Raw genomic sequence first — 26,446 nt, forward strand, 5'->3', positions numbered from 1 at the left:
CACCTGCGCTTTTGACGTGGTTTTGCTGTGTTTTTTCTTTCATTTTTTTTTTCTTGTTGCTAGGCAGATTTAAAACGCATTTTCTGCAGCGTGTCCATTGAAGTCTGTAGAAACAAAAATGCAACTTTTTGCGTTAAAAAAAGTCCCTGACCCTTTCCGAAGAACGCAACGGGTGAAAACATGCAGATTTATTTATTTCAGGTACTTATATAGCACCATCAATTTACACAGCGCTTTACATATATATTGTACATTCACATCAGTCCCTAACCCTCAAGGGGTGTACAATCTAAGGTCCCTAACTCACATTCATACATACACATACTAGGGCCAATTTAGACAGGAGCCAATTCACCTACCAGCATGTCTTTGGAGTGTGGGAGGAAATCGGAGTACCCGGAGGAAACCCACACAGGCACAGGGAGAACATGCATACTCCAGGCAGCTGGTGCCATAGTTGGGATTAGAACCAAGGACCCTAGTACTGTCAGGTGGAAGTGCTAACCATTTAGCCACTGTGCTGCCCAGATAAGATAAGAACAAGTCTTTCGGAATTCGACCCATGTATGGCCGGCTTTAATAAAACAAGCTGAAGTTAGAAGCTGATTGGCTGCCATGCACGGCTGCACCAGATTCTGCACTCTCCAGTTTTAGTTCATCAACCTCATAGTCTTTCATCTAGCCAGCAGTGGGAGCTTTAGGCTACTTTTCTTGCCTGTTGTTTACGGAGCTCAATAACTGAAGCTGAAATTTACACTCAAGAATTTTTTAATTTTGGACCGCTCACCCAGAGATGTGGTTCTAACAACAAGTGGAACTTCAACTTCACAAAGTATATTATATTTACTTGAGTGCTCCCATTTTAGTAAAGCCGGCCATACACGGGTCGAATTCTGAAAATATTTTTAGAAAATTTTTTCTAAGAATTTTCGTTCAAATTTTTCACCATTACTGGGTCACAGAAATGGCCAATTTTCGTGTGACCATCAAATTTGAGTGATCGGGCATGTTGGGAGTTTTTTTTAACCACTTCCGTGCTGCCCTATAGCAGAAATACTGCTACAGGGCGGCAGCGGTGCGCAAAATCACGTATATATACACGTGATTTTGCATTTCCGGATAGGGAGCGCGTGCGAGAGGCACGCGCACCCTACACGCATCGCCCTTTGTTCCCTTAGCTGTCAATCAATGGGTCCCGGTCGGTAATTACTCGCCGGGCGCCCTGTGCTTTCTGACGATCCCTGTCAGCTCGGCACACTGCTCTGGATGGCTGCGCACAGCAGTGTGATTACGGTGAAGCACACAGACACCGCCCCATAGTAAAACACTCCCAGCACACAGTTAACCCTTTGATCGCTCCTCACGTTAACCCCTTCCTGCCCAGTGCCATTAGTACAGTGTCAGTGGCTTTTTATTAGTACTGATCACTGTATTGGTGTCACTGGGGATATCAGTGACACCAAGTCAGTCCCTCCCCCCGTGTCAGAATGTCCGCCACAGTTGCGCTATAAGTTGCTGATCACCGCAATTACTAGTAAAAATTAAATAAAAAATCCCAGTATATATACCGCCATTTGTAAACACTAACTTTCAAGTAAACCAAATAAATTACACGTATTGGGATTTTATTAGCAAAGACACGGAGCAGAATACATTTTTGCGTAAATTTATGACGAAATTTGATTTTGAATTTTTTTTTAACTGGACATGTTTAATAGCAAAAAATCAAAAATATTGTTTTTTTTTCTCAAAATTCTAGGTCTTTTTTTTTTTTTATAGCGCAAAAAATAAAAAACCGCGCAGGTGATCAAATACCATCGAAAGAAAGCTAAATTTGTGTGAAAAAAAGGACATAAATTGAATTTGGGTGCAGCGTTGCATGACCGCGAAATTGTCAGTTAAAATAACGCAGCTCCGTAATGCAAAAAATGGCGGCACATATTTTAACACACGTTTGTTGCTTGTTTTGGACAGCAGCATTGTCAGTCTGGGGGTAGGGGAGTGCTGGATGTACTAGCAGATTTAAATGCACTAACAAATTGAGGCCAAACTTCAGCTAAGACTGTAATTACATATGTTGTAATTCACTGTCGGCCCTATAAAAAATCCTGTATTACAGTGTAATAATAATAATAATAGTTTTTTAATTTTGGGATAAAGGCATTACATAAATAAAAAAAAGTTTAAAAAAGACATGGAGCAGAACACATTTTTGCGTAAATTTATGACAAAAATTTTTTTTCATTCAGAAAAGGAAGGGGCTGGTAATAATAATAATAGTTTTTTCATTTTGGGATAAAGGCTTTACATATATAAAAAAAAGTTTAAAAAAGACGGAGCAGAACACATTTTTGCGTAAATTTATGCCGAAATTTGATTTAGAATTTTTTTTTACTGGACATGTTTAATAGCAAAAAGTCAACAATATTGTTTTTTTTCTCAAAATTGTCAGTCTTTTTTTTTCTATAGCGCAAAAAAAAATTCTGTCATTTTTATATATTCATTGCAACCAGGGATGCTGTTAGAAACCACGGGGCCCCATACAGTCAACCTGACAGGGCCCCCCTAAAAAAAAAAATAATACACAGTTTACTATGCTTCATTTATGAATGAAAACAGTGAGTAATTGGTACCAATCAATGAAAACACAGTTTACTATGCTTCGATTATGATTACTGATCACTCATTGTGTTCGTTCAGAAAAGGAAGGGGCTGGTAATAATAATAATAATAATAATAATAATAGTTTTTTCATTTTGGGATAAAGGCTTTACATAAATAAAAAAAAGCTTAAAAAAGACATGGAGCAGAACACATTTTTGCGTAAATTTATGACGAAATTTGATTTTGAATTTTTTTTTTACTGGACATGTTTAATAGCAAAAAGTCATCAATATTGTTTTTTTTCTCAAAATTGTCAGTCTTTTTTTTTCTATAGCGCAAAAAATAAAAAACACACAGGTGATCAAATACCACCAAAAGAAAGCGCTATTCGTGGGAAAAAAAAGACGAAAATTTCATTTGGGTGCAGCATTGCATGACTGCGCAATTGTCACTTGAAGTAATGCAAAAAATGGCCTGATCGGGGTAGGGGGGGTAAATCCTCTGGAGGACAAGTGGTTAAAAACAAACGAATTTCGAATCAATGATGGGAGAATTGTGCGAGAAATATAAACGAAAAAGAAACAAGCATGACCTGTGACCTGGAAAGAAAAATTCTTGGCCACGAAAATTCTTTTCTGTAGCAACAGGAGGAGAAATTAAAGATTTGGTTGGTTGAATTTCGAAATCAATGGTGGCGCCGTCGGATTACAAAATGCACTAAATTTCTGTTTTTCGAAAGAAAATTTGTTCGGAATGTGACCCGTGTATGCGCCTGCGCAGGGGCGGACTGACAACTCATGGGGCCCCCAGGCAATAGGGGATCATGGGGCCCTTGTGTCCTTGCCCATGCTAAAACCACACCCAAAAAAGCCTATGAAAGGTACCAGGGGCGTCTCATGGGGCCCCCTACTGACTCCGGGCCCTTGGGCAGTGCCCGAGTTCCCGAATAGTCAGTCCGCCCCTAGGCCTGCGTTAATCTCCCCCGTTGTGTCCGGGTCCAGACATCCGACTCAGCGAATTGAGGGAAGGTGTCTTTTATTTTGTCCGTTGTTCGGGATGTGTGTGACAAATTGCTTTTAAAGAGTACAATGAGGACACTCGGTTCCTTTCCATTTATCAGATACATTAGTTATGCATTTTTTATTATTTATAATGCAATCATTTTCAAATAAGCACTTTGTATAAAGAGAAGCCTTCTTGCAAATATATGGCAAAAGACTATGCTTCGAATTTTGAGTACTGATCACTCATTGTGTTCATTCAGAAAAAGAAGGGGCTGGTAATAATAATAATAATAGTTTTTTCATTTTGGGATAAAGGCTTTACATAAATTAAAAAAAAAGCTTAAAAAAGACATGGAGCAGAACACATTTTTGCGTAAATTTATGACGAAATTTGATTTTGAATTTTTTTTTACTGGACATGTTCAATAGCAAAAAGTCATCAATATTGTTTTTTTTCTCAAAATTGTCAGTCTTTTTTTTTCTATAGCGCAAAAAATATGCTTTGATTATGAGTACTGATCACTCATTGTGTTCGTTCAGAAAAGGAAGGGGCTGGTAAAAGTGACACATTAGGGGGACCCTCTATCTCCATCCTGAAGGATCCTATTGTGTGCTGGCAGCTGCTGGTGCGAAGGAGAGGAGGGAAGCTGCAGTACTGCGGGGATTGGGGGCACACAGGGGGGGCTGGGTAGCAGGGGAAAATGTATGGTGCACAGGGAGGGTGATAGGTGCACCAGGGGGGCAATTACTGGAACCGATCCCCTGTATGGCTCTCTCTGCAGCAGCTGAAACCCAGTGGGAGGGAGAGGAGTAGAAGCAAGCTTTCAGTTGCTGCAGAGAGAGCCACACAGGGGATCGGTTCCAGTAATTGCCCCCCCCCCACCATGCCGATCACGTTCCCTGTCCACATCTGAGTCACCCAGCTGGCCTGGGCCCCGTACAGGAGGACTGGTGGTACCCCCTTATCCACAGCTCTGAGTGTAATATACAACAGTAAATCTTGCCCCCAAGACTCTGTTCCAGGGGCGGACTGACAACTCATGGGGCCCCCAGGCAATAGGGGATCATGTGGCCGCTGTGTCCTTGCCCACACTCAAAGCACACCCAAAAAAGGTACTAGGGGCATTTCATGGGGCCCCCTACTGACCCCGGGCCCTCAGGCAGTGCCCGAGTGCTCGAATGGTCAGTCCGCCCCTGTTCTGTTCTATCAGCAGATGGATTGGGGACTGTGGAAGAAGGTGAGGATCAGAGAAGACAGGATCAAACAGACTTTTTACACAATGCAGAGGATTAACCCCTTAGGTTCCACAGTGAGTATAACAAGCATGCTTTACTGCATCTACAGACTGATTGTACTGTTGTGGGTTTAGTAACACTTTAAGCCAAAATACTTTTTTTTTTGCATTGGTACCAGGGGCGAACTGACCATTTGGAAACTCGGGCACTGCCAGTAGGGGGCCCCATGAGATGCCCCTGGTACCTTTTTCATAGGCTTTTTTGAGTTTGTGCAAGGACACCGGGGCCCCATGATCCCCTATTGCATATACAGACTGATTTTGCTGAGTGGGTTTAGTAACACTTTCATAATTATCAGTGTCTAGCTGAGCACTGGTTAAAGCTTGTAGGAGGAGTTTTCATTCTGCTCTAGGATGATGCAGAACCCCTGACCCTCTGTCTGGACAGTGCTGATTGGCCCTGTGATGCTCACATACACTCTCTTAAGAAAAAAAAAACTCTGTAGCAATACACACCAAACTGAGCATGTGTGGCTTGCCCCCAAGACTCTGCTCTATCAGCAGATGGATTGGGGCAGTAAAAGAAGGGGAGGATCAGAGAAGACAGGATCAAACATCATTTTTTTATACATTAGGTCTTAACCCCTTAGGTTCCACAGTGAGTATAACAAGCATGATTTACTGCATCTACAGACTGATTGTACTGTTGGGGGTTTAGTAACACTTTAAGTGTTAGGATGTGCTTTATTATATCAGATACATTACAAGTTAGGGACATTTAATGGAGCATTACATTTTAAAGCAGAACTACACTGCATCTGAGCACCACAAACCAAAAATTCCATTTCATTCCTTTTCTATATTCAAAGCAAACCCCTCCCTCCATCCATTTCTCCATGCTTTATTTGCTGAAAAATCACTTTGAAAAACACCTCCTAGCATTGCTCGGCCATCTTGAGTAAGGGCAGATGATTCATGTAGCATTTACTTGCTAGAATCCATCTGCCCTTAGCTCGGGCATGCAGTCAGGAGGGTGTGCTTAGCTGAGAAAATCCTTACTCCCCTGCTGAAGTGGATGACAGGCATTTGCAAAGGCCTGGAAACCTGGAAGTAACTGAAGAAATGTAAAAAAAAGTTTTAAACAAGTAAATATAATATACTTGGCGAAGTTGAAGTTCCACTTTAACTTGTTGTTAGAACCACATCTCCGGGTGAGCTGTCCAAAATTTTAAAAATTCCTGAGTGTAAATTTCAGCTTCAGTTATTGAGCTCTGTGTACAACAGGCAAGAAAAGCAGCCTAAAGCTCCCACTGCTGGCTAGATGAAAGACTATGAGGTTGATGCACTAAAACCACTTCCAGTCAGGACACTTTCACCCCCTTCCAGTCTGGACACTTTCACCCCCTTCCAGTCAGGACACTTTCACCCCCTTCCAGTCTGGACACTTTCACCCCCTTCCAGTCCGGACACTTTCACCCCCTTCCTGTCCGGACACTTTCACCCCCTTCCAGTCCGGACACTTTCACCCCCTTCCAGTCCGGACACTTTCCCCCCTTCCACTCCGGACACTTTCACCCCCTTCCAGTCCGGACACTTTCCCCCCTTCCACTCCGGACACTTTCACCCCCTTCCAGTCCGGACACTTTCCCCCCTTCCACTCCGGACACCTTCACCCCCTTCCACTCCGGACACTTTCACCCCCTTCCAGTCCATACACTTTCACCCCCCTTCCAGTCCGGACACTTTCACCCCCTTCCTGTCCGGACACTTTCACCCCCTTCCTGTCCGGACACTTTCACCCCCTTCCTCTCCAGGCTAATTTTCAGCTTTCAGCGCTATCACACTTTGAATGACAATTGCGCGGTCATGCAACACTGTACCCATATTAACTTTTTATCATTTTTTTGAGACAGATACAACTTTATTTTGGTGGTATTTATTCCCCACTGGGATTTTTATTTTTTCCTATATAAATGAAAAAGTCCAAACATTTTGAAAAAAAAGTGTTTTTCTTATAAAATTTTGCAAATAAATAATCTTTCTTCATAAATCTTGGCCAAAATTTATACATTTATGTTTAGTAAAAAAAACAACCATATTAGTTTATAACCAAAAATTATAATTTTTTTTTTTTTTCCATTTTTATTTAATTTTTTTATATTATTATTTGTTTTTTTTAACATACTGTCACCCTAGCAGTACAGTGGCATAGTACCATAGTACCCTAGTGACACTGTACTAGTTGTGGGGGGTGATTAAGATTTTTTTTTCTCTTTCTTTACACTGATTGCTTTTACAGCCAAAAAGGCTGTAAGCAATCATTTCTCCTTCTCTCTGGCTGCATTCCTGTAGCCAATGAGAAATACTGTGAGAGCTGTGATTGGTCACAGCTTGCACATGGTACAAAGCTGTTGTGAATAGCCCTGTACCGATCATTCACAGATTTCACACGTAGCAAGCAATGATGTCAGGAAGTGATATCTTGCTTACTATTCATGTGATCATTGATTGGCCAATCAGGGATCACATGAATCGGGACCTCACACAGAGGTCCCGTACAGCGATTGGTGTTCCACTGTGAAGACACAGTGGGCACCGAACCGCGGTGAATGTGGAGATGCATCTAAAAAAGCACAAAAGCAACCAGTGCCCAGGGCGAAGATGCCAAATGCTGCCCCCCCCCCAAATGTATGAGCATTATGTGTCAGCAAACATCCCACACTCCCCCCCCTCCCAAAAAAATAAACATTTGAGCTCTAATCTTTACACTCACCCCCTAAGCGAAATTTCCTTTCCAAGCCCAAATTCTCCCCAAGCAAAAATTCTCCTCTTCCAGCACAAATCCCCCCCACCCCCTCCAAGCTCAAATCCTCTCCCTCCCCAAATTCCCCCCTCCTAGCACAAAATCTCTACCCCTCAAATGTCCCCTCTAAGTATATATCCTCAATCCCCTTCTCAAACCCTTGGTCCCCATGCAACCCCCCTAAATCCCCTCTCCTAGCACAAATCCCCCCAAAACCCCTCTCCTAGCACAAATCCCCCCTCCCCCAAAGTTCCACTTCCTAACACAAATCAGTACAACCCCCCCCCCCAGCTCAAATCCTCTCCTTTCCCAAATTCCACCCTTCTACCACAAATCCTCTACCCCTCAAATTTCCCCTCTGAGCATACATCCTCAATCCCCTTCTCAATCCCCTGGTCCCAGTACAACCCCCCCCCCCTCTCCTAGCACAAATCCACCTCCAAATTTCCCCTTCTAGCACAAATCCCCCCCAAATCCCCTCTCCTGGCACCCCCCCCATTCCCTTTCCTAACACAAATCCACCCTCCTAGTACAAATCTCCCCTCCAAATCACCCCTTCGAGCACAAATCCCCACTGTGCCCAGGGCAGCTGCCTCTCCTGCCTACCCCTTGTCCCGACCCTGCCTCTACCAAACTATTGGGCATTACTAATGTATTCTGCATAACAGGGGTGGCCCTTAAATAACAGGGGCCCTTCCACAATTAAAAATACCAGTGACCACAATCAAGGGATATTCTTTAGGCTCCAGTCAGCAGACTCTCAATAGCTTTGCAAAAAAAGTCGCTGCTATTACCGATCACATTGCATTTCTACTCATTTGATCTATTGTGATGGTTGTTGAGTGCCTACATCTCACAGTTGCTGAATTCACAGAATCAAATGAGACATTTCAATACAACGTATTCTGATATATTAGGCGGTGATCCTGCATGACAACAACCTGGCAGGAATACAAATCCTTTGGAAGGTCCACTGACAAACTGTTCCGGGGGGTCCCCCCCAAGACGGTCTTCCTACAAAGGGGTTGCTAGGAAAAGCTGGGGGACCAAAAAGATCTACAAGAACCCCAAAGGAGAAGCTACCTAAAGTGAAATTCTCTCTTCCCTTCCTTCGTTTCAGAAATAGTCCTGAATCATGCACTCAGGAATAATACGCTCTGCCAGTAATTGTCTTCATGCAATTCGTTGACTTTAAAATGCAAGCTCATGAATTAACTATACCACTCTAAACTACTCTTCGTTTCAGGATCCCCCTGAAGAAGTTCCAGTCAATCAGACATACGCTGAGTGAACACATGACCATAGAAGAACTTCGAAGCAGATCGATGGAAAATGAAGTCCCGAACCAAATGCTGGAACAGGTCCCTGAAAAGCTCATCAACTACCTGGATGTGAGTAAGACTGAAGAGTCATTAAAAAAAAGAACATTCCTTTAAAGTATTTACTTTTTACTTTGCAAACTATTACTAAATTAAATAGCTGTTCACAGCAGGGGCGGACTGACCATTTAGCCACTTGGGCACTGCCCGAGGGCCCGGGGTCAGTAGGGGGCCGCATGAGATGCCCTTGGTACCTTTCATAGGCTTTTTTGGGTGTGGTTTGAGTGTGGTTTGGAAACTTGGGCACTGCCCGAGGGCCCGGGGTAAGTGAGGGGCCCCATGAGATGCCCCTGGTACCTTTTTCATAGGCTTTTTTGAGTTTGGGCAAGGACACAGGGGCTCAGCTTAGTGCAGGATGCAACAAACAAAACCTGTAGAGGAGGAGAGAGGCGAGAGGAGGTGCAGGCTGTGCTCTCTCTTCCCTCCAGCTCCACACTCCTGCCACTGCAGCTCTCCCAGATCAGGACCAGGGGCGGACTGACCATTTGGAAACTCGGGCACTGCGCGAGGGTCCGGGGTAAGTGAGGGGCCCCATGAGATGCCCCTGGTACCTTTTTCATAGGCTTTTTTGAGTTTGGGCAAGGACACAGGGGCCCCATGGATATCTATTGCCTGGGGGCCCCATGAGTTGTGAGTCCGCCCCTGGATTACAGAGAACATATCGTGTCAGCAGGGCAGGGACAAGAGGGTGGGCAGGAGGCACTAGTATCACGTGAGATGGGGCAGGGGGCTGTGAGGAATGTTCCTGCCTCTACAAGCTGTAAGGAGTAGCGACAGTGGCATCACTACTTCTGTCAGCTTAGCACTGGATGCAACAAACAAAACCTGTAGAGGAGGAGAGAGCCGGGAGGAGGCGCAGGCTGTGCTCTCTCTTCCCTCCAGCTCCACACTCCTGCCACTGCAGCTCTCCCAGATCAGGACCAGGGGCGGACTGACCATTTGGAAACTCGGGCTGTGCGCGAGGGCCCGGGGTAAGTGAGGGGCCCCATGAGATGCCCCTGGTACCTTTTTCATAGGCTTTTTTTGAGTTTGGGCAAGGACACAGGGGCCCCATGGATTGCTATTGCCAGGGGCCCCATGAGTTGTGAGTCCGTCCCTGGTTCACAGAGAACATATCGTGTCAGCAGGGCAGGGACAAGGGGGTGGGCAGGAGGCACTAGTATCACGTGAGATGGGGCAGGGGGCTGCGAGGAATGTTCTTGCCTCTACAAGCTGAAAGGAGTATAGCGACAGTGGCATCACTACTTCTGTCAGCTTAGCACTGGATGCAACAAACAAAACCTGTAGAGGAGGAGAGAGCCGGGAGGAGGTGCAGGCTGTGCTCTCTCTTCCCTCCAGCTCCACACTCCTGCCACTGCAGCTCTCCCAGATCAGGACCTGGGGCGGACTGACCATTTGGAAACTCGGCACTGCGCGAGGGCCCGGGGTCAGTAGGGGGCCCCATGAGATGCTCCTGGTACCTTTTTCATAGGCTTTTTTTAGTTTGGGCAAGGATACAGGGGCTCCATGATCCCCTATTGCCCGGGGGCCCCATGAGTTGTCAGTCTTCCCCTGATCAGGACTGTCAGATCAGGACTGTGCAGGTTTGCTTACCTGCCCTCATCTCCTCCCAGCAGACAATGTGGGTAGGGGACATGTAAGCAAACTCTATAAAGTCCTGATCTAACAGCCAGTGATGTGAGTAAGACTGAAGAATCATTAAAAAAACATTCTTTCAAAGTATTTACTTTTTACTTTGCAAACTATTACTAAATTAAATAGCTGTTCACGGAGAACACTGCACCTTATCGTGTCAGCAGGGCAGGGACAAGAGGGTGGGCAGGAGGGGCGGCTGCCCAGGGCGCTGGTATCACGTGAGATGGGACAGGGGGCTGTGAGGAATGTTCTTGCCTCTACAAGCTGAAAGGAGTAGCGACAGTGGCATCACTACTTCTGTCAGCTTAGCACTGGATGCAACAAACAAAACCTGTAGAGGGGGAGAGAGCCGGGAGGAGGTGCAGGCTGTGCTCTCTCTCCCCTCCAGCTTCACACTCCTGCCACTGCAGCTCTCCCAGATCAGGACTGTCACCTCGGGACTGTGCAGGTTTGCTTACCTGCCCTCATCTCCTCCCAGCAGAGAATGTGGGTAGGGGACATGTAAGCAAACTCTATAAAGTCCCGATCTAACAGCCAGTGGTGTCCCCGAGCCCTGCAGCAGCATCTCTCCCTGCCAGCTGCTTGTCAATTTTGTTAGAAGTGTTGTCGCAGGAGGGGGAGGGAGAGGATTAGTGCTAGGCGGGGGGGATTTGTTCTGAAAGTGGGGAGTACGGGATTTGTGCTGGGAGGGGGATTTTGGGGGGGATTGTGCTAGAAGGAGTGGTGTGGGTGGGATTTGTGCTTGGGGGATAAAAGGGGCAGAGATTTGTGCTGGGGGCGATTTTATCAGGGGGGAAATTTGTATTTGGGGGGATTTTTGTTTGGGGAAAATTTTGGCTTGCAAAGAGAATTTATGCTTATGGAGTAAGCATGCAGATTAGTGCTTGATTTGTGGTGTTCATTCAGTAAAGGAAGGGGCTGGTAAATGTGACGTCTTTACTGGATCTTTCCTCCACTCTCCATCCAGAAGGATCCTATTGTGTGCTTGCAGATGCCGGTGGGAAGGAAAGGTGGGAAGCCAGCAGCACTGCGGCGGTGGGGAGCCAGGGCAGCAGGAGGAAACTTATGGTGCACAGGGTGGGTGATGTGTGTGGCAACGAGGGACAATTTACTGGAACTGATCCCCTGTATGGCTCTCTCTGCAGCAGCTGAAAGCCAGTGGGAGGGAGAGTAGAAGCCAGCTTTCAGCTGCTGCAGAGAGCCATACAGGGGATCGGTTCCAGTCAGAGGCGGACTGACAACTCATGGGGCCCCCGGGCAATAGGAAATCATGGGGCCCCTGTGTCCTCGGCCACACTCAAACCACACCCAAAAAAGCCTATGAAAGGTACCAGGGGCATCTCATGGGGCCCCTTACTGACCCTGGGCTCTTGGGCAGTGCCTGAGTGGCTAAATGGTCAGTCCTCCCCTGGTTCCAGTAATCTCCCCCCCCCCCCTTCCCCAGGGGTGTCCCTAGGGCTGGTGTCACCTGGTTCGGTAACACTTGGTTTTACCCCTCTGACGATCCCCGCAGGATTGATCGGATCTGCGGATTGAGCATAATGGAGCGGAGTCCAATCCATTATGCTCCCCAATCCACAGATCCGATCCATCCTGCGGGGATCATCGGCTTGCAACCTATACGGGGTTAACTGATTTCTCCACAAGCTCCACGAAAAGGTCAGTTTTAAAGCAAGCTGACAATCCCTGCACGATGGATCGGATCTGCGGATTGGGGAGCATAATGGATCGGACTCCGATCCATAATGCTCAGTCCGCAGATCTGATCCATCCTGCGGAAATCATCGGCTTGCTTTAAAACTGACCTTTTCCTTGAGCGGGTCCGTTGTCACCCCATGCAATAGGTGTCACTGACAACTCATGGGGCCCCAGGGCAATAGGGGATCATGGGGCCCCTGTGTCCTTGCCCAAACTCAAAAAATCCTATGAAAAAGGTACCAGGGGCATCTCATGGGGCCCCCTACTGACCCCCGGCCCTCGGGCAGTGCCAGAGTTTCCAAATGGTCAGACCACCCCTGCTTTTGGGTTTAATCTTTAGGAATTCTGTGCTTAGGACTCAGATGGGCAGATACCAAATAAAACTACACCGTGATTGACTGCTTGGAGAGGTTCAAGAGGGCTGGTTTCACCAGGGTTGGTGAGGGCAGCAAAGGACGTGGCTTCTTGTAGGCTGCCGGAATACCTGTTCTCCAGGTTTTATTTCCAAGTGGATTAGACAATTTGTTGTTCAGGCCTTTGAGTTGCGTGGGAGAGTGCTTCTATCCCATTAAAGCCCACTCCATGAGAACAGCGCCTTTGTGACTCAGATCTGAAAGGCTGCGACCCGGCCTCCTCTTCACACGCTTTCCACGTTTTACAAGGTCGAAGTGTATGCCTCTGCAGATAACCGTTTTGGTCAAAATGATCTGCATGTGGCTGTTCAATACTTTATGTGAGTTGGTTCAGCTGTGTTGGTTTGGCATGCCCCCCCCCCCCTCCTTTTTACTTACCTGAGCCTGATCTCAATCCAGCAATGTACACGAGAGCAGATGCTCTCCCTGCTCTCTCCCGTCTCATTGGCTCAGAGGCAGCAGTAGGAGCCATTGGCCATCACAGCCAGTGAAGAGGCAGCGGTGGCCGGGGCCAAGCTGCGCTCTGTGTGTCAATGGACACATAAAGCTGGCTCTGGAGAGCGCCTGTACGAGTGCCCCCAAAGCAAGTGGCTAACTATGGAAGCATTCAGTGGGGGGAGGGGCCAGGAGCGCTGGCAGGGGACCCGAGAAGAGGAGGATCGGGACTGCTCTATGCAAAACCATTACACAGCAGGTAAGTATAACATGTTTGTTATTATTATAATACAGGACTTATATAGCGCCAACAGTTTGCTCAGCGCTGTACATTATGAAGGGAGACAGTACAGCAACAATACAGTTCAATACAAGAGGGATTAGAGGGCCTGATCCTTGGAGCTTACAATCTAGGAGGGAGGGGATAGTGGTACAAGAGGTAATTAGCTGTGGGGGATTGAGTGGTAGGAGGAGTAGTGGATTCCAGTATTAGCTGGGGGCGGGGTAGGCTTCCCTGAAGAGATAGGTTTTCAGAGTGCGCCTAAAGGTGAGCAGAGTAGGCGATAGCCTGATAGCATGGGGTAGGGAGTTCCAGAGGATGGGTGAAGCCCTTGAGAAATCCTAGAGATGAGCATGGGAGGATGAGACAAGGGAGCTAGAGAGTAGGAGGTCTTGCGAAGAGCGGAGAGTACGGTTTGGGTGATATTTAGAGACAAGGTTATTTTATTTTTTAACCACTTGCCGACCAGCCACAGTAGATACTGTGGCAGGGCGGCACCGCTGCTCAAAATCACGTATATATGCGTAATTTTGCATTTCGGGTAGGGGGCTCTGATTTTGGCTGAAACCTGCCGATTGATTGTGGCCAATCACAGCACAGTTTTCGGTGTTTACAAAGGACTCTGTACACGGAACAGTGATCTGGCTGTTTCTTCTCCCTGAAAAGGTGGGAGGAAAAAACAGCCAGATCTCTTAGTAAAAGCAGCACAGATTACACATTGTTAGGCACACAGTTAACCCATTGATTGCCCCTAGATGTTAACCCCTTTCAAACCAGTGCCATTAGTACAGTGTACAGTATTATCACTGATCACTTTAACCGCTTCAGCTCCAAGAAAATGTTACCCCCTTTACGACCAAAGCAATTTTTTGCTAATCAGCATTGCACTACTTTACCTAGTAATTGAGCGGTCATGCAACGCTGTACCCAAACAAAATTTATATAATTTGTTTTTTTACAAAAAACTGAGTCCATATGATGGAACCCTGGATGCCCAACTGGCTAACGCGTTTCAAGGACAACAACCTCTTCCTCAGAGCCAACCTGAGGTTGGCTAACTTCCATTGTATGGACTCAGATGTTGTTTGGATCATACATCTTGTTCAGTTTGACATGCCTGTGTTTTTATGTCTATTGTGAGTATGATACTTACTTTGTTTCTTCAATAAATGTTTTAAAAGATAATGCAGCTAGGTCGGTGCGCCCTTTTTCTGTTTCTCCATTTGCACCCTATATTCACTATATCTGCTCTCCCCGGATCCCTCCATTCACTATATCAGGTCTCCCCGGATCCCTCCATTCACTATATCTGGTCTCCCAGGATCCCTCCATTCACTATATCTGGTCTCCCCGGACCCTGCATTCACTATATCTGGTCTCCCAGGACCCTGCATTCACTATATCTGGTCTCCCCGGACCCTGCATTCACTATATCTGGTCTCCCTGGACCCTGCATTCACTATATCCGGTCTCCCTGGACCCTGCATTCACTATATCCGGTCTCCCCGGACCCTGCATTCACTATATCTGCCCTCCCCGGACCCTGCATTCACTATATCTGCCCTCCCCGGACCCTGCATTCACTATATCTGGTCTCCCCGGACCCTGCATTCACTATATCTGGTGTCCCTGGACCCTGAATTCACTATATCCGGTCTCCCCGGACCCCGCATTCACTATATCCGGTCTCCCCGGACCCTGCATTCACTATATCCGCTCTCCCCAGACCCTGCATTAGCTATATCTGGTCTCCCCGGACCCTGCATTCACTATATCTGCTCTCCCCGGACCCTGCAATCACTATATCCCGTCTCCCAGGACCCTGCATTCACTATATCTGCTCTCCCCGGACCCTGCATTCACTATATCTGGTCACCCCAGACCCTGCATTCACTATATCTGCTCTCCCCGGACCCTGCAATCACTATATCCCATCTCCCAGGACCCTGCATTCACTATATCTGCTCTCCCCGGACCCCGCATTCACTATATCTGGTCTCCTCGGATCCCTCCATTCACTATATCTGGTCTCCCAGGACCCTGCATTCACTATATCTGGTCTCCCCGGATCCCTCCATTCACTATATGCCATCTCCCTGGACCCTGCATTCACTATATCTGGTCTCCCCGGATCCCTCCATTCACTATATCTGGTCTCCCAGGACCCTGCATTCACTATATCTGGTCTCCCCGGATCCCTCCATTCACTATATCTGGTCTCCCAGGACCCCGCATTCACTATATCTGCTCTCCCCGGACCCCGCATTCACTATATCTGCTCTCCCCGGACCCTGCATTCACTATATCTGGTCTCCCCGGACCCCGCATTCACTATATCTGCTCTCCCCGGACCCCGCATTCACTATATCTTCTCTCCCCGGACCCTGCATTCACTATATCTGGTCTCCCCGGACCCCGCATTCACTATATCTGCTCTCCCCGGACCCTGCATTCACTATATCTGGTCTCCCCGGACCCCGCATTCACTATATCCGGTCTCCCCGGACCCTGCATTCACTATATCTACCCTCCCCGGACCCTGCATTCACTATATCTGGTCTCCCAGGACCCTGCATTCACTATATCCGCTCTCCCCGGATCCCTCCATTCACTATATCTGCTCTCCCCGGACCCTGCATTCACTATATCCGGTCTCCCTGGATCCCTCCATTCACTATATCTGCTCTCCCTGGACCCTCCATTCACTATATCTGGTCTGGACAGCGCTGATTGTCCCTGTGCTAATCACATGCACTCTGCCAAGAAAAAAACCAAAAAACAAAACTCTCTAGCAATACACACCAAAGTGAGCATGTGTAAAATGCCTACCATTCATACTGTTGTGGGTTTAGTAACACTTTAATAATTATCAGTGTCTAGCAGAGCACTGGTTAAAGCTTGCAGGAGGAGTTTTCATTCTGCTCTAGTAGGATGCAGAGCCCCTGACCCTCTGTCTGGACATGCCTGCCATTCATACTGTTGTGGGTTTAGTAACACTTTAATAATTATCAGTGTCTAGCAGAGCACTGGTTAAAGCTTGCAGGAGGAGATTTCATTCTGCTCTAGTAGGATGCAGAGCCCCTGACCCTCTGTCTGGACATGCCTGCCATTCATACTGTTGTGGGTTTAGTAACACTTTAAAGAGAGAGACAGGTGTGAGAATTAGGTTTCAAATTTAAAAATATATATTTTTTTTAAATATCCAGTTTTCTGCAAATACGTTCAAACTGAGAGCCTTGTTGAAGACGTGTGTATTGTGTCCCCTTACAGGCCCAATACTATGGGGAAATCTCCGTCGGGACCCCTCCACAGAATTTTACTGTGATTTTTGACACCGGTTCCTCCAACCTCTGGGTGCCGTCCATCCACTGCTCCTTCTTTGACATCGCCTGTTGTGAGTATCAGAACGAACCCTCCCCGGCACCTTTTGGGTCATGCTTAGTATTGTAATTCTCTCCTCTGATGCCTTCATTTATTAATGAATTATCTATTTACCGAGCTTAATCAGTGCCATCAATTGTTCTTAGGAATGCCTGGCATCTCCAGGGGCCAATTAAACCCGATCTTGCCGTAGAAACACTTAGGAGGTATTCACCTTCATATGAGTTACTCTGCATATTATTATGATCTTACAAGTCTGCGGGGGAATAGATCATCTGTAGGAGCCACAGGGGCCACTTCACAGAGCCAGCGTAGGCTTCAGTCTGGAACTTGGCCTTGCATCTCTCCCTGTCTGATCTATGATTGTTTAGATATATTAATCAGATACTATCCGGAGGTTCATTTAAATTCCATTTCAATGGTGCAGCCTCTGCAAAAAAATAAAAAATATTGAAGGGAACTCAGGATATCAAAGCAGTATAATCCTTTAGCACTTAGTTTTAAATTCTCCTTAGTAAGCTCTATAATAAAAATTCATCTAGCAGTCAGAAACTATATAGCTCCTGTCAGGGGAAACTTGGAGGTGTAACTAGGGGCGTCCCTAGGCAGGCGTGCCGCACCGGGTGACACCTATTGCACCGGGTGACACCGGACCCGCGCCACGAAAAGGTAAGTTTTAAAACAAGCCGACGATCCCTGCAGGATGGATCGGATCTGCAGATTGAGCATAATGAATCAGAGTCTGATCCATTATGCTCCCCAATCCCGCAGATCCAATCCATCCTGCGGGGATCATCGGCTTGCTTTAAAACTTACCTTTTCGTGGAACGATCAGTTAACCCCGTATAGGTTGCAAGCCGACGATTCCCGCAGGATGGATCGGATCTGCAGATTGAGTATAATGGATCGGAGTCCGATCCATTATCCTCCCCAATCCGCAGATTCGATCCATCCTGCGGGGATCGTTGGCTTGCAACCTATATGGGGTTAACTGATCTCTCCATGAGCTCCACGAAAAGGTAAGTTTTAAAGCAAGCTGACGATCCCTGCAGGATGGATTGGATCTGCGGATTGGGGAGCATAATGGATCGGACTACAATCCATTATGCTCAATCTGCAGATCCGATCCATCCTGCGGGGATCGTTGGCTTGCTTTAAAACTGACCTTTTTGTGGAGAGATCAGTTAACCCCGTATAGGATGCAAGCCAATTCCCGCAGGATGGATCGGATCTGCAGATTGAGCATAATGGATCGGAGTCCGATCCATTATGCTCCCCAATCCTGCAGATCCGATCCATCCTGCGGGGATCGTTGGCTTGCAACCTATACGGGGTTAACTGATCTCTCCAGGAGCTCCACGAAAAGATCTGTTTTAAAGCAAGCTGACGATCCCCACAAGATGGATCGGATCTGCGGGATTGGGGAGCATAATGGATTGGACTCTGATCCATTATGCTCAATCTGCAGATCTGATCCATCATGCGGGGATCGCTGGCTTGCTTTAAAACTGACCTTTTCATGGAGAGATCAGTTAACCCCGTATAGGATGCAAGCCGACGATCCCCGCAGGATGGATCGGATCTGCAGATTGAGCAAAATGGATCGGAGTCCGATCTATTATGCTCCCCAATTCCGCAGATCCGAACCATCTTGCTGGGATCGTCGGCTCGCTTTAAAAAACTCACCTTTTCGTGGAGCTCGTGGAGAGATGAGTTAACCCCGTATTGGTTGCAAGCCAACGATTCCCGCAGGATGGATCGGATCTGCAGATTGAGCATAATGGATCGAAGTCCGATCCATTATGCTCCCCAATCCTGCAGATCCTATATATCCTGCGGGGATTGTCGGCTTGCTTTAAAACTTACCTTTTCGTGGAGCTCATGGAGAGATCAGTTAACCCCATATACAGTAGGTTGCAAGCCAATGATCCCCGCAGGATGCTCAATCTGCAGATCCGATCCATCCTGTGGGGATTGTCAGAGGAGGTGTCACCAAGTGTTCCGGCACCGGGTGACACCAACCCTAGGGACATCCCTGGGTGTAACTAACCTGTATTTTCTTACCTGGCCTTTCAGTGGTTGTGAAGCTCAGACATGAAATATGAACAAAGCATATCCCTCTATAGTGTGTACTTGTCTCAGTTAAGAGCACTAAGTGTCATTTCTGTCTGCTGCTTCCTTCCTCTGTTGTCAGCATGAATCACTTCTGACACATTTTTCTGACACCAAGAGAAAAATGGTGACAGGGGAGGGATCTCCACTAGATTGACAGCCTCAGCTCTGTTCCAATGTTCTGCGTGGAGGGGGGGGTGTGTCTTCGTTCCAATCAGCTCTCAGAGCTCTCCCCACTGAGCTCTGCAGAGTGTAATTTCAGCTCTCCGCCCCCTTTATTTGAACTCTCAGACAAGCTTTAAAACTCAGGGACAATACTAAGGACAAGTCCCTTTGAGATAATAACCCCTCCCACTTGTGTGGTCGTGGTGGTGGGGGGGGTTGTCTTTTCCCTCCAATTAGCTCTCAAACCTTTCTCACTGAGCTCTGCAGAGTGTAAATTTAGCTCTCTATCCCCTTTTTTCTGAACTCTCTGACAAGCTTTAAAATCCAAGGACAATTCTAAGGACAAGTCCCTTTGAGGTCATAACCTCTCTCACTTGTGTAGTGTGTGAAGGAGGGGGGGGGGGGGGGTTGTCTATTCCCTCCAATTAGCTCTCAAAGCCTTTCTCACTGAGCTCTGCAGAGTGTAATTTTAGCTCTCCGCCCACTTTTTTCTGAATTTTCAGACAAGCTTTAAAATTCAGGGACAGTACTAAGGACAAGTCCCTTTAAGGTCATAACCTCTCTCACTTGTGTGGTGTGTGAAGGTGGGGGGTTGTCTTTTCTCTCCAATCAGCTCTCAAAGCCTTTCTCACTGAGCTCTGCAGTGTGTAATTTCAGCTCTCCGCCCACTTTTTTTGAACCTTGAAAATCTGTATAAATGCTGCACTTTGACATAATCTGCTGTGATTGGTCACAGTGGTCACATGACACTGGCACAGGGGCGGAGTGACCATTTGGAAACTCGGGCACTGGCCGAGGGCCCGGGGTCAGTAGGGGGCCCCATGAGATGCCCCTGGTACCTTTTTCATAGGCTTTTTTGAGTTTGGGCAAAGACACAGGGGCCCATGATCCCCTATTGCCCGAGGGTCCCATGAGTTGTCAGTCCGTCCCTGCACTGGCAACGGGCCGGTGTAGTGATATGTCATCGGCTGTGTCCCGTGGACACAGCCAGTGACAGATTGTGCCGCTACCAACCAGCTATCACCTTTTGTCCTTCTAAAGCCCTTAGGTCTCAGAACATGGAATGCAGACTGCTTATGATGGGTTATTGCACCTTCAAAGTTTGTCATGTTGGAATGTTGGTGTTTTTCTGTTGCATCTTTTAGGGTTTCACAAAAAATACAACTCCGGGGCATCCAGCACCTTCAAAAAGAATGGGACCGCGTTCTCAATCCACTATGGAAGCGGGAGTCTTGAAGGATTCTTAAGCCAAGATACAGTCACTGTAAGTTTACACTCATGTCTGTATTAGAGATTGTGCAATAAATTCTTTTTTTTTTTTTGTACTAAACTAAAATGGAATTTTGATGCAAGTAGAAGCCCTACCCATTGTAATAGAAGCCAAGATACACAAACAATCTCAGGTTTTTAGTTCAGTATGTCTGGGAATGTCCCACAGTTAAGCTTCTTAAAGCGGAGTTCCACTCACACTGTCAAAAAATAAAAGTCAGAAGCTACAAAAATTGTACAAAACAGCCACTTACCTGTCCCTCGGTCCCACGGTGTGTCCCACGCAGCCCGTTTCATTGGGCATCCTGTATTCCATGGATGTATTCCAGGCATCTTCAGTGTGGGCACCCGGCTGTGATAGCTTGCGGCTTCACAGCCGGGTACCCACTGCGCATGCGCGAGAAGCGCTGCGCTTCTTAAATGGTCCTGTAGTCTTCTGGAACCTGTCACGTGTCCCAAAAAGACTACAGGGAGGACACCTTCCACTTCCGATCGCCTAGAAGATCGGACTGGAAGTGGGAGCGGGTACCTGTCAAATTCAGATACCCGTCCCCCCCCCCCACCCCCTAAAGGTGCCAGTCCTTAATGGGGAGCGGGGGAGCAGTCCTTAAAGCGGAACCTCCCCTTTTGGGTGGAGCTCTGCTTTAACTTCTTAACTGGGCAGCACAGTGGCTAAATGGTTAGCACTTCCACCTGGCAGTACTAGGGTAGTTGGTTCAAATACCAACCATGGCACCACCTGCCTGGAGTTTGCATGTTCTCCCTGTGCCTGAGTGGGTTTCCTCTAGGTACACCGGTTCCTTCCACACTCCAAAGACATGCTGGTTATTTGACTCCTGTCTAAATTGTCCCTAGTATGTGTATGTATGGATGTGAGTTAGAGACCTTAGATTGTACGCCCCTTGAAGGCAGGGATGTATTTGATTGTACAATCAGGGTTGCTGCTTCCACTAGGCAAACTGGGCGGCTACATAGGGTGCACTGCCACCTAGGGGCACCTCAGCACAGCAAAGGCTCTGTTTTAGGGACTGTTTTAGGGACTGATGTAAATGTACACTATATATATGTAAAGCACTGTGTAAATTGACAGCACTATATATGTACCTGAAATAAATAAATAAACTGCTGACCGCCTCAAACAACCCCCACCGCACACCCATAGTTAGATGCCTTCTGTGCAACAGAAACATACAGTTGTACTTAAAAGTTTGCATCCCCTTGGAGGATTGGTAATATACAGTATGTGCCATTTTTAAAGAAAATATGAGTGAGCCGGCAAAACCCATTTCCTTTATTTCTCATGAGATTCATATTTAATTGTAGGTCATAATAGAATGGAACCATCATAAAATAAAAATGTAAACCAATGAAACACCCCACTGTTCAAAAGTCTGCATCCCCTTAGTTCTTAACCCTGTGTATTGCCCCCTTTACCATCAATGACAGTGTGCATTCTTTTGTAATACTTGTCTATGAGGCCCTGAATTCTTGCAGGTGGTAGAGCTGCCCATTCATCTTGGCAAAATGCCTCCAGGCCATGCAAAGTCTTTAATTGTTTTTCATAAAGCGCTCATTTGAGATCTCCCCAGAGTGGCTCGGTGATATTAAGGTCAGTAGACTGTGATGGCCACTCCAGAACCTTCACCTTTTTCTGCTGTAACCAATGGAGGGTCAACTTAGTCTTGTGCTTAGGGTCACTGTTGTGCTGGAAAGTTCAAGAGCGTCCCATGTACAGCTTTCATGCAGAAGAATGGAAATTGTCCTTCCAGTATTTTCTGATAACAGGCTGCATTTACCTTGCCATCAATTTTCACAAGATTCCTCGTGCCTTTAACCACTTCCAGACCGGACACTTTTACCCCCTTCCTGACCAGGGCAATTTTCAGCTTTTAGCGCTATCACACTTTGAATGACAATTGCACGGTCATGCAACACTGTACCCAAATGAATTTTTTACCATTTTTTTTAGATAGATAAAGCTTTATTTTGGTGGTATTTATTCACCACTGGAATTTGTATTTTTTTTGCTATGTAAATGAAATGTCAAAAATTTTTTTAAAAAAGTGTTTTTTTTATATAAAATTTTGCAAATAAATAATATTTCATCATAAATCTTAGCCAAAATTTATTCCGTTATTTTTTTAGTAAAAAAAAAAAAAAACCAAATTAGTTTATAAGCAAAAATTATAATTTTTAAAAAAATTTTTTACATTTTTATTTTATTTTTTTATATTATTATTTTTTATTTTTATTTTTTTTTTTTACATACTGTCACCCTAGCAGTACAGTGTCACCATGGTGACACTGTACTACTTGTGGGGGGGTGATAAAGATTTTTTTTTTTTTTTTTACACTGATTGCTTTTACACCCATATAGGATGTAAAAGCAATCATTTCTCTTTCTCTCTGTGTGCATTCCTGCACTCATTGAGAAATACAGAGTGAGCTGTGATTGGTCACAGCTTGTCACATGGTACAAGGCTTTTGTGAATAGCCTTGTACCATGTGACCTCTGTGATCATTCACAGATTTCACACATAGTAAGCAATGATGTCACAAGTGACATCTTGCTTACTACTTTGCATGTGATCACTGATTCGCCAATCAGTGATCACATGATCGGGACCTCGTACAGAGGTCCCGTCCGAGTATCGGTGTTTCACTGTGTCCGGAGGACACAGCGGGCACCGGATCGCGGTGCTGCGCGCTCCCAGGGAGCGCGCACAAGCAGGGTGCGGGGAGGCCGTTTATAGACGGCCACCCGACCCTGCAGTGCCACCGTCCGGCCGTTTATATACAACGGCCAGTCGGGAAGTGGTTAAGGGCTCATTTACACGGGGCATTTGGAAAACTCTTCTGACTGATGGAAACTGACTGCTGGAAAACGTAGGTTAAAAAAGTCAGTTTAGCCACGTTTGCATACCGCGTTTATGAGCGTTTGCGTTTTTTAAAAGATAACCTCAGGAGACCTTCCAAATGCCCAGAATGCACTGAAAAATAGTAAACAATTAACTATTTCAAACATTTTGAAAGAAATAGAGAGAGCAGAAGCAGAGAGAGAGCAGTATGTGTTGAGATGACTTGTCTTTTCTGGTTGTATTCACTATGGATTCCATCATGAGCATAATGCGTCACGTTCTACCATTTTTTCCTTCACGCAAAACCTGGAACTGACTGCACTGGTGTACCGGGTCCATTTGAATACATGGAAAATGCTTTGCATGCATCTCTGATGATGAAAAAAATGGAAGAGATGTATATTTTCAATATATTTAGAAAAAAAATTATATATGTGACATATATTTACAATATATTGGCCTACGCTAATATATTTTAACATGTATCCTAAAAATTTTTTAATGTATTATCTAAAAGGCGTATTTAAAAATATATTTTTTTAAAATATATTCTTAAGATTTTTTTTAACATCTAAAAAATTAATTTTAACATATTTTTACATATATTTGTAAATGCATTCCAAAAATGTATTAAATGTATTTGCAAAGACATATATTTGAAAATGTATTTTAAAAAATATTTTTCATATATTTTTTAATATATAAAAAATGCATTTCAACATCTAGTATACTGTATATAAATTGAAATATATTTTTGAAATATATTGAATATGGCCAAAATGGTAGAATTTCAGATATATGTCAATATATTTGGGAAGAATAGTTTTAAAATGTATTTAAAATATATTTTTCTTCCACGTGGGGTACCTTGGGGTTGTCCAAGAAGGTGCTATTGGTCTTAAAACATTTCAGGTGCAGAGAATTCTCATTTACTAGCACCTGCTGCCTAAGTCTTTTTGGAAGAAAAAATAATGTTCCATAAACGTTTGGGCTTGTGGCAGACAAGTTATCACACACCTGTAGGCAGGTGCACTCTAGTTTCTCCACTGTAGGTGGCGCTCGTCAGGAGCAGCAGTGCAGCTGGAGGGGGAATTCAAGAGAAACTGGGTTTCTCTATGATTCCGTTGGTTCCCAAGAGAAGCATTCCGGTTGGCTACGTTGCATCCAGGTGATCCTGGTAGCCATCTTGGGCCACGCAGAGTCTATTTAAGTCTCCCTGTTTTTGTCAAAAAAATTGGTGTAGGGAGAGCACACCTGTCTGTCAGGGACAGCACCAGCAACAGGAAGAGGTCCCCGAGGAGTAGGGAAAGCTCAGATCCTACATCTGCAACACCAATGAGCTCCTGCTTGGGTTGGTCCAGCCAGGCTGCAATCCGCCCTTCTCGACAGGTGTTGTGTTCAGTTCAGTCCAGGGGCAGACTGACCATTGGGGTCAGTAGGGGACCCCATGAGATGCCCCTGGTACCTTTCATAGGCTTTTTTGGGTGTGGTTTGAGTGTGAGTGAGGATACAGGGGCCCCATGATCCCCTATTGCCCGGGGGCCCCACAAGTTGTCAGTCCGTCCTTGGTTCAGCCTACTTTCTGATGATTCTTTGCTCCATTCAGTAGTAATTTAGGTTTCGTGCTGCCCTAGGCAACACAGAAATCAGATCCCCCACCCACGGAGAGACCCTGACACCGACAAACACCCCCACAAAGAGAGCCTGACATTGGTCAACAACACCCCAGCCCCCTCCACCCACATTCGAGAGAGCCTTCCACTACCACCTCCCCCCATACACTGGCAACCCCCACAACCTCTATGAGAGAGAAGACATTCACCTTCACAGCTCCGGACATACTCGGGAACAAGAGTCAGGCTCTACATACACCATCAAGCAGTCCGCAGCCTCTCTCAGATCCCACCTGGTCCCCATGCTGCGTGTCCCTTCTTCTATCCCTTCTTTCGGGAGGGCAGCGTTGCCCCCCTGAAAGATGCTGCTGCCCCCCTGAAAAATGCCGCCCTAGGCAAATGCCTTGTTTGCCTTCTGGTAAATACACCCCTGGCTCCATTGACTGTAAGTCCCCTGTTGGGTGGCTCCTCTTCTGAGCTGTTGTACAAGATCTGCGATACATTGGTTACTACAGTCATGGCCTCCATGTGATTACTGCTGCTGCACCATGCTGCCCCTATCCAGCACACCATCCAGGGGCGTATTCAGGGGCGGAATGACAACTCATGGGGCCCCCGGGCAATAGGGGATCAAGGGGCCCCTGTGTCCTTGCCCAAACTCAAAAAAGGTTATGAAAAAGGTACCAGGGGCATCTCATGGGGCCCCCTACTGACCCTGGGCCCTCGGGCAGTGCCCGAGTTTCCAAATAGTCAGTCCGCCCCTGGGCGTATTTACCACAAGGCAAACAAGGAATTTGCCTAGGATGGCATTTTTCAGGGGGGCAGCAGCATTTTTCAGGGGGGCAGCACCACCCCCCAAAAGAAGGGATGGAAGATGGGACAAATGCAGCATGGGGACCAGGTGGTATCTGAAAGGGGCTGCGGGCTGCTTGATGGTGTATGCAGAGCCTGACTCTTGTTCCTGGGGATGTCCAGAGCTGTGATTGGGAGTTTCTTCTCTCTCCCCAGGATAGGGGGAGATTGCCACTGTATGGGGAGCAGTGGTAATGGAAGGCTCTCCTTGGGGGGGCTGGGGTGTTTTTGGTCAATGTCAGGCTCCCTTTGTGGGGGAGGGAGGTGTTGGTCGGTGTCAGGGTCTCTCTGAGAAGCGGGGGAAGCCACTTTTTGTGTTGCCTAGGGCAGCACAAAACCTAAATACACCCCTGACACCATCACCAGGTGCTTAGGATTTAGGCAACATACTGTCCATGGCACAAACTACTTCCATCAGGAACTGAACCTTTCCACTACTAACACTTAGAAAATATAATTCAATAAAATGCCGTGTGTAGGTAGTGCTGCAGCTTCCAAAAACCAGTAAACACAACCTGCTATTTTGTGAGTTTATCTCCATCACCACTAACAACGCCACCATCACTCCCACCCCACATGCCAAAGTCCTGGGTGTCCCCCTGGACTCAAACCTTTCCTTCCAACCTCATGTCCAATTACTATCAAGATCTTGCAGGCTCCACCTCCGCAACATCTCCAAGATACGTACGTTCCTCACCCCAGACACCACC

At 46.4% G+C, this 26,446-nt stretch overlaps 1 protein-coding gene across 1 annotated transcript in view; it reads left to right on the forward strand.

Moving 5' to 3' along the window:
- LOC149439195 (cathepsin D-like) overlaps positions 1-26,446 on the forward strand; it is a 48,155-nt gene that overhangs the window by 4,101 nt on the left and 17,608 nt on the right. Inside the window, exons 2-4 of the mRNA XM_089659334.1 lie at positions 8,893-9,037; positions 16,757-16,880; positions 20,290-20,408. Of these exons, the coding sequence (XP_089515460.1) occupies positions 8,893-9,037; positions 16,757-16,880; positions 20,290-20,408 (388 nt within the window). The remainder of the gene's footprint in view (positions 1-8,892; positions 9,038-16,756; positions 16,881-20,289; positions 20,409-26,446) is intronic.

The sequence above is a fragment of the Staurois parvus genome, unplaced genomic scaffold, assembly GCF_062004578.1.
Source record: "Staurois parvus isolate SC_StPar_1 unplaced genomic scaffold, SC_StPar_1.0 ptg001149l, whole genome shotgun sequence".
Classification (NCBI taxonomy): Eukaryota; Metazoa; Chordata; class Amphibia; order Anura; family Ranidae; genus Staurois; species Staurois parvus.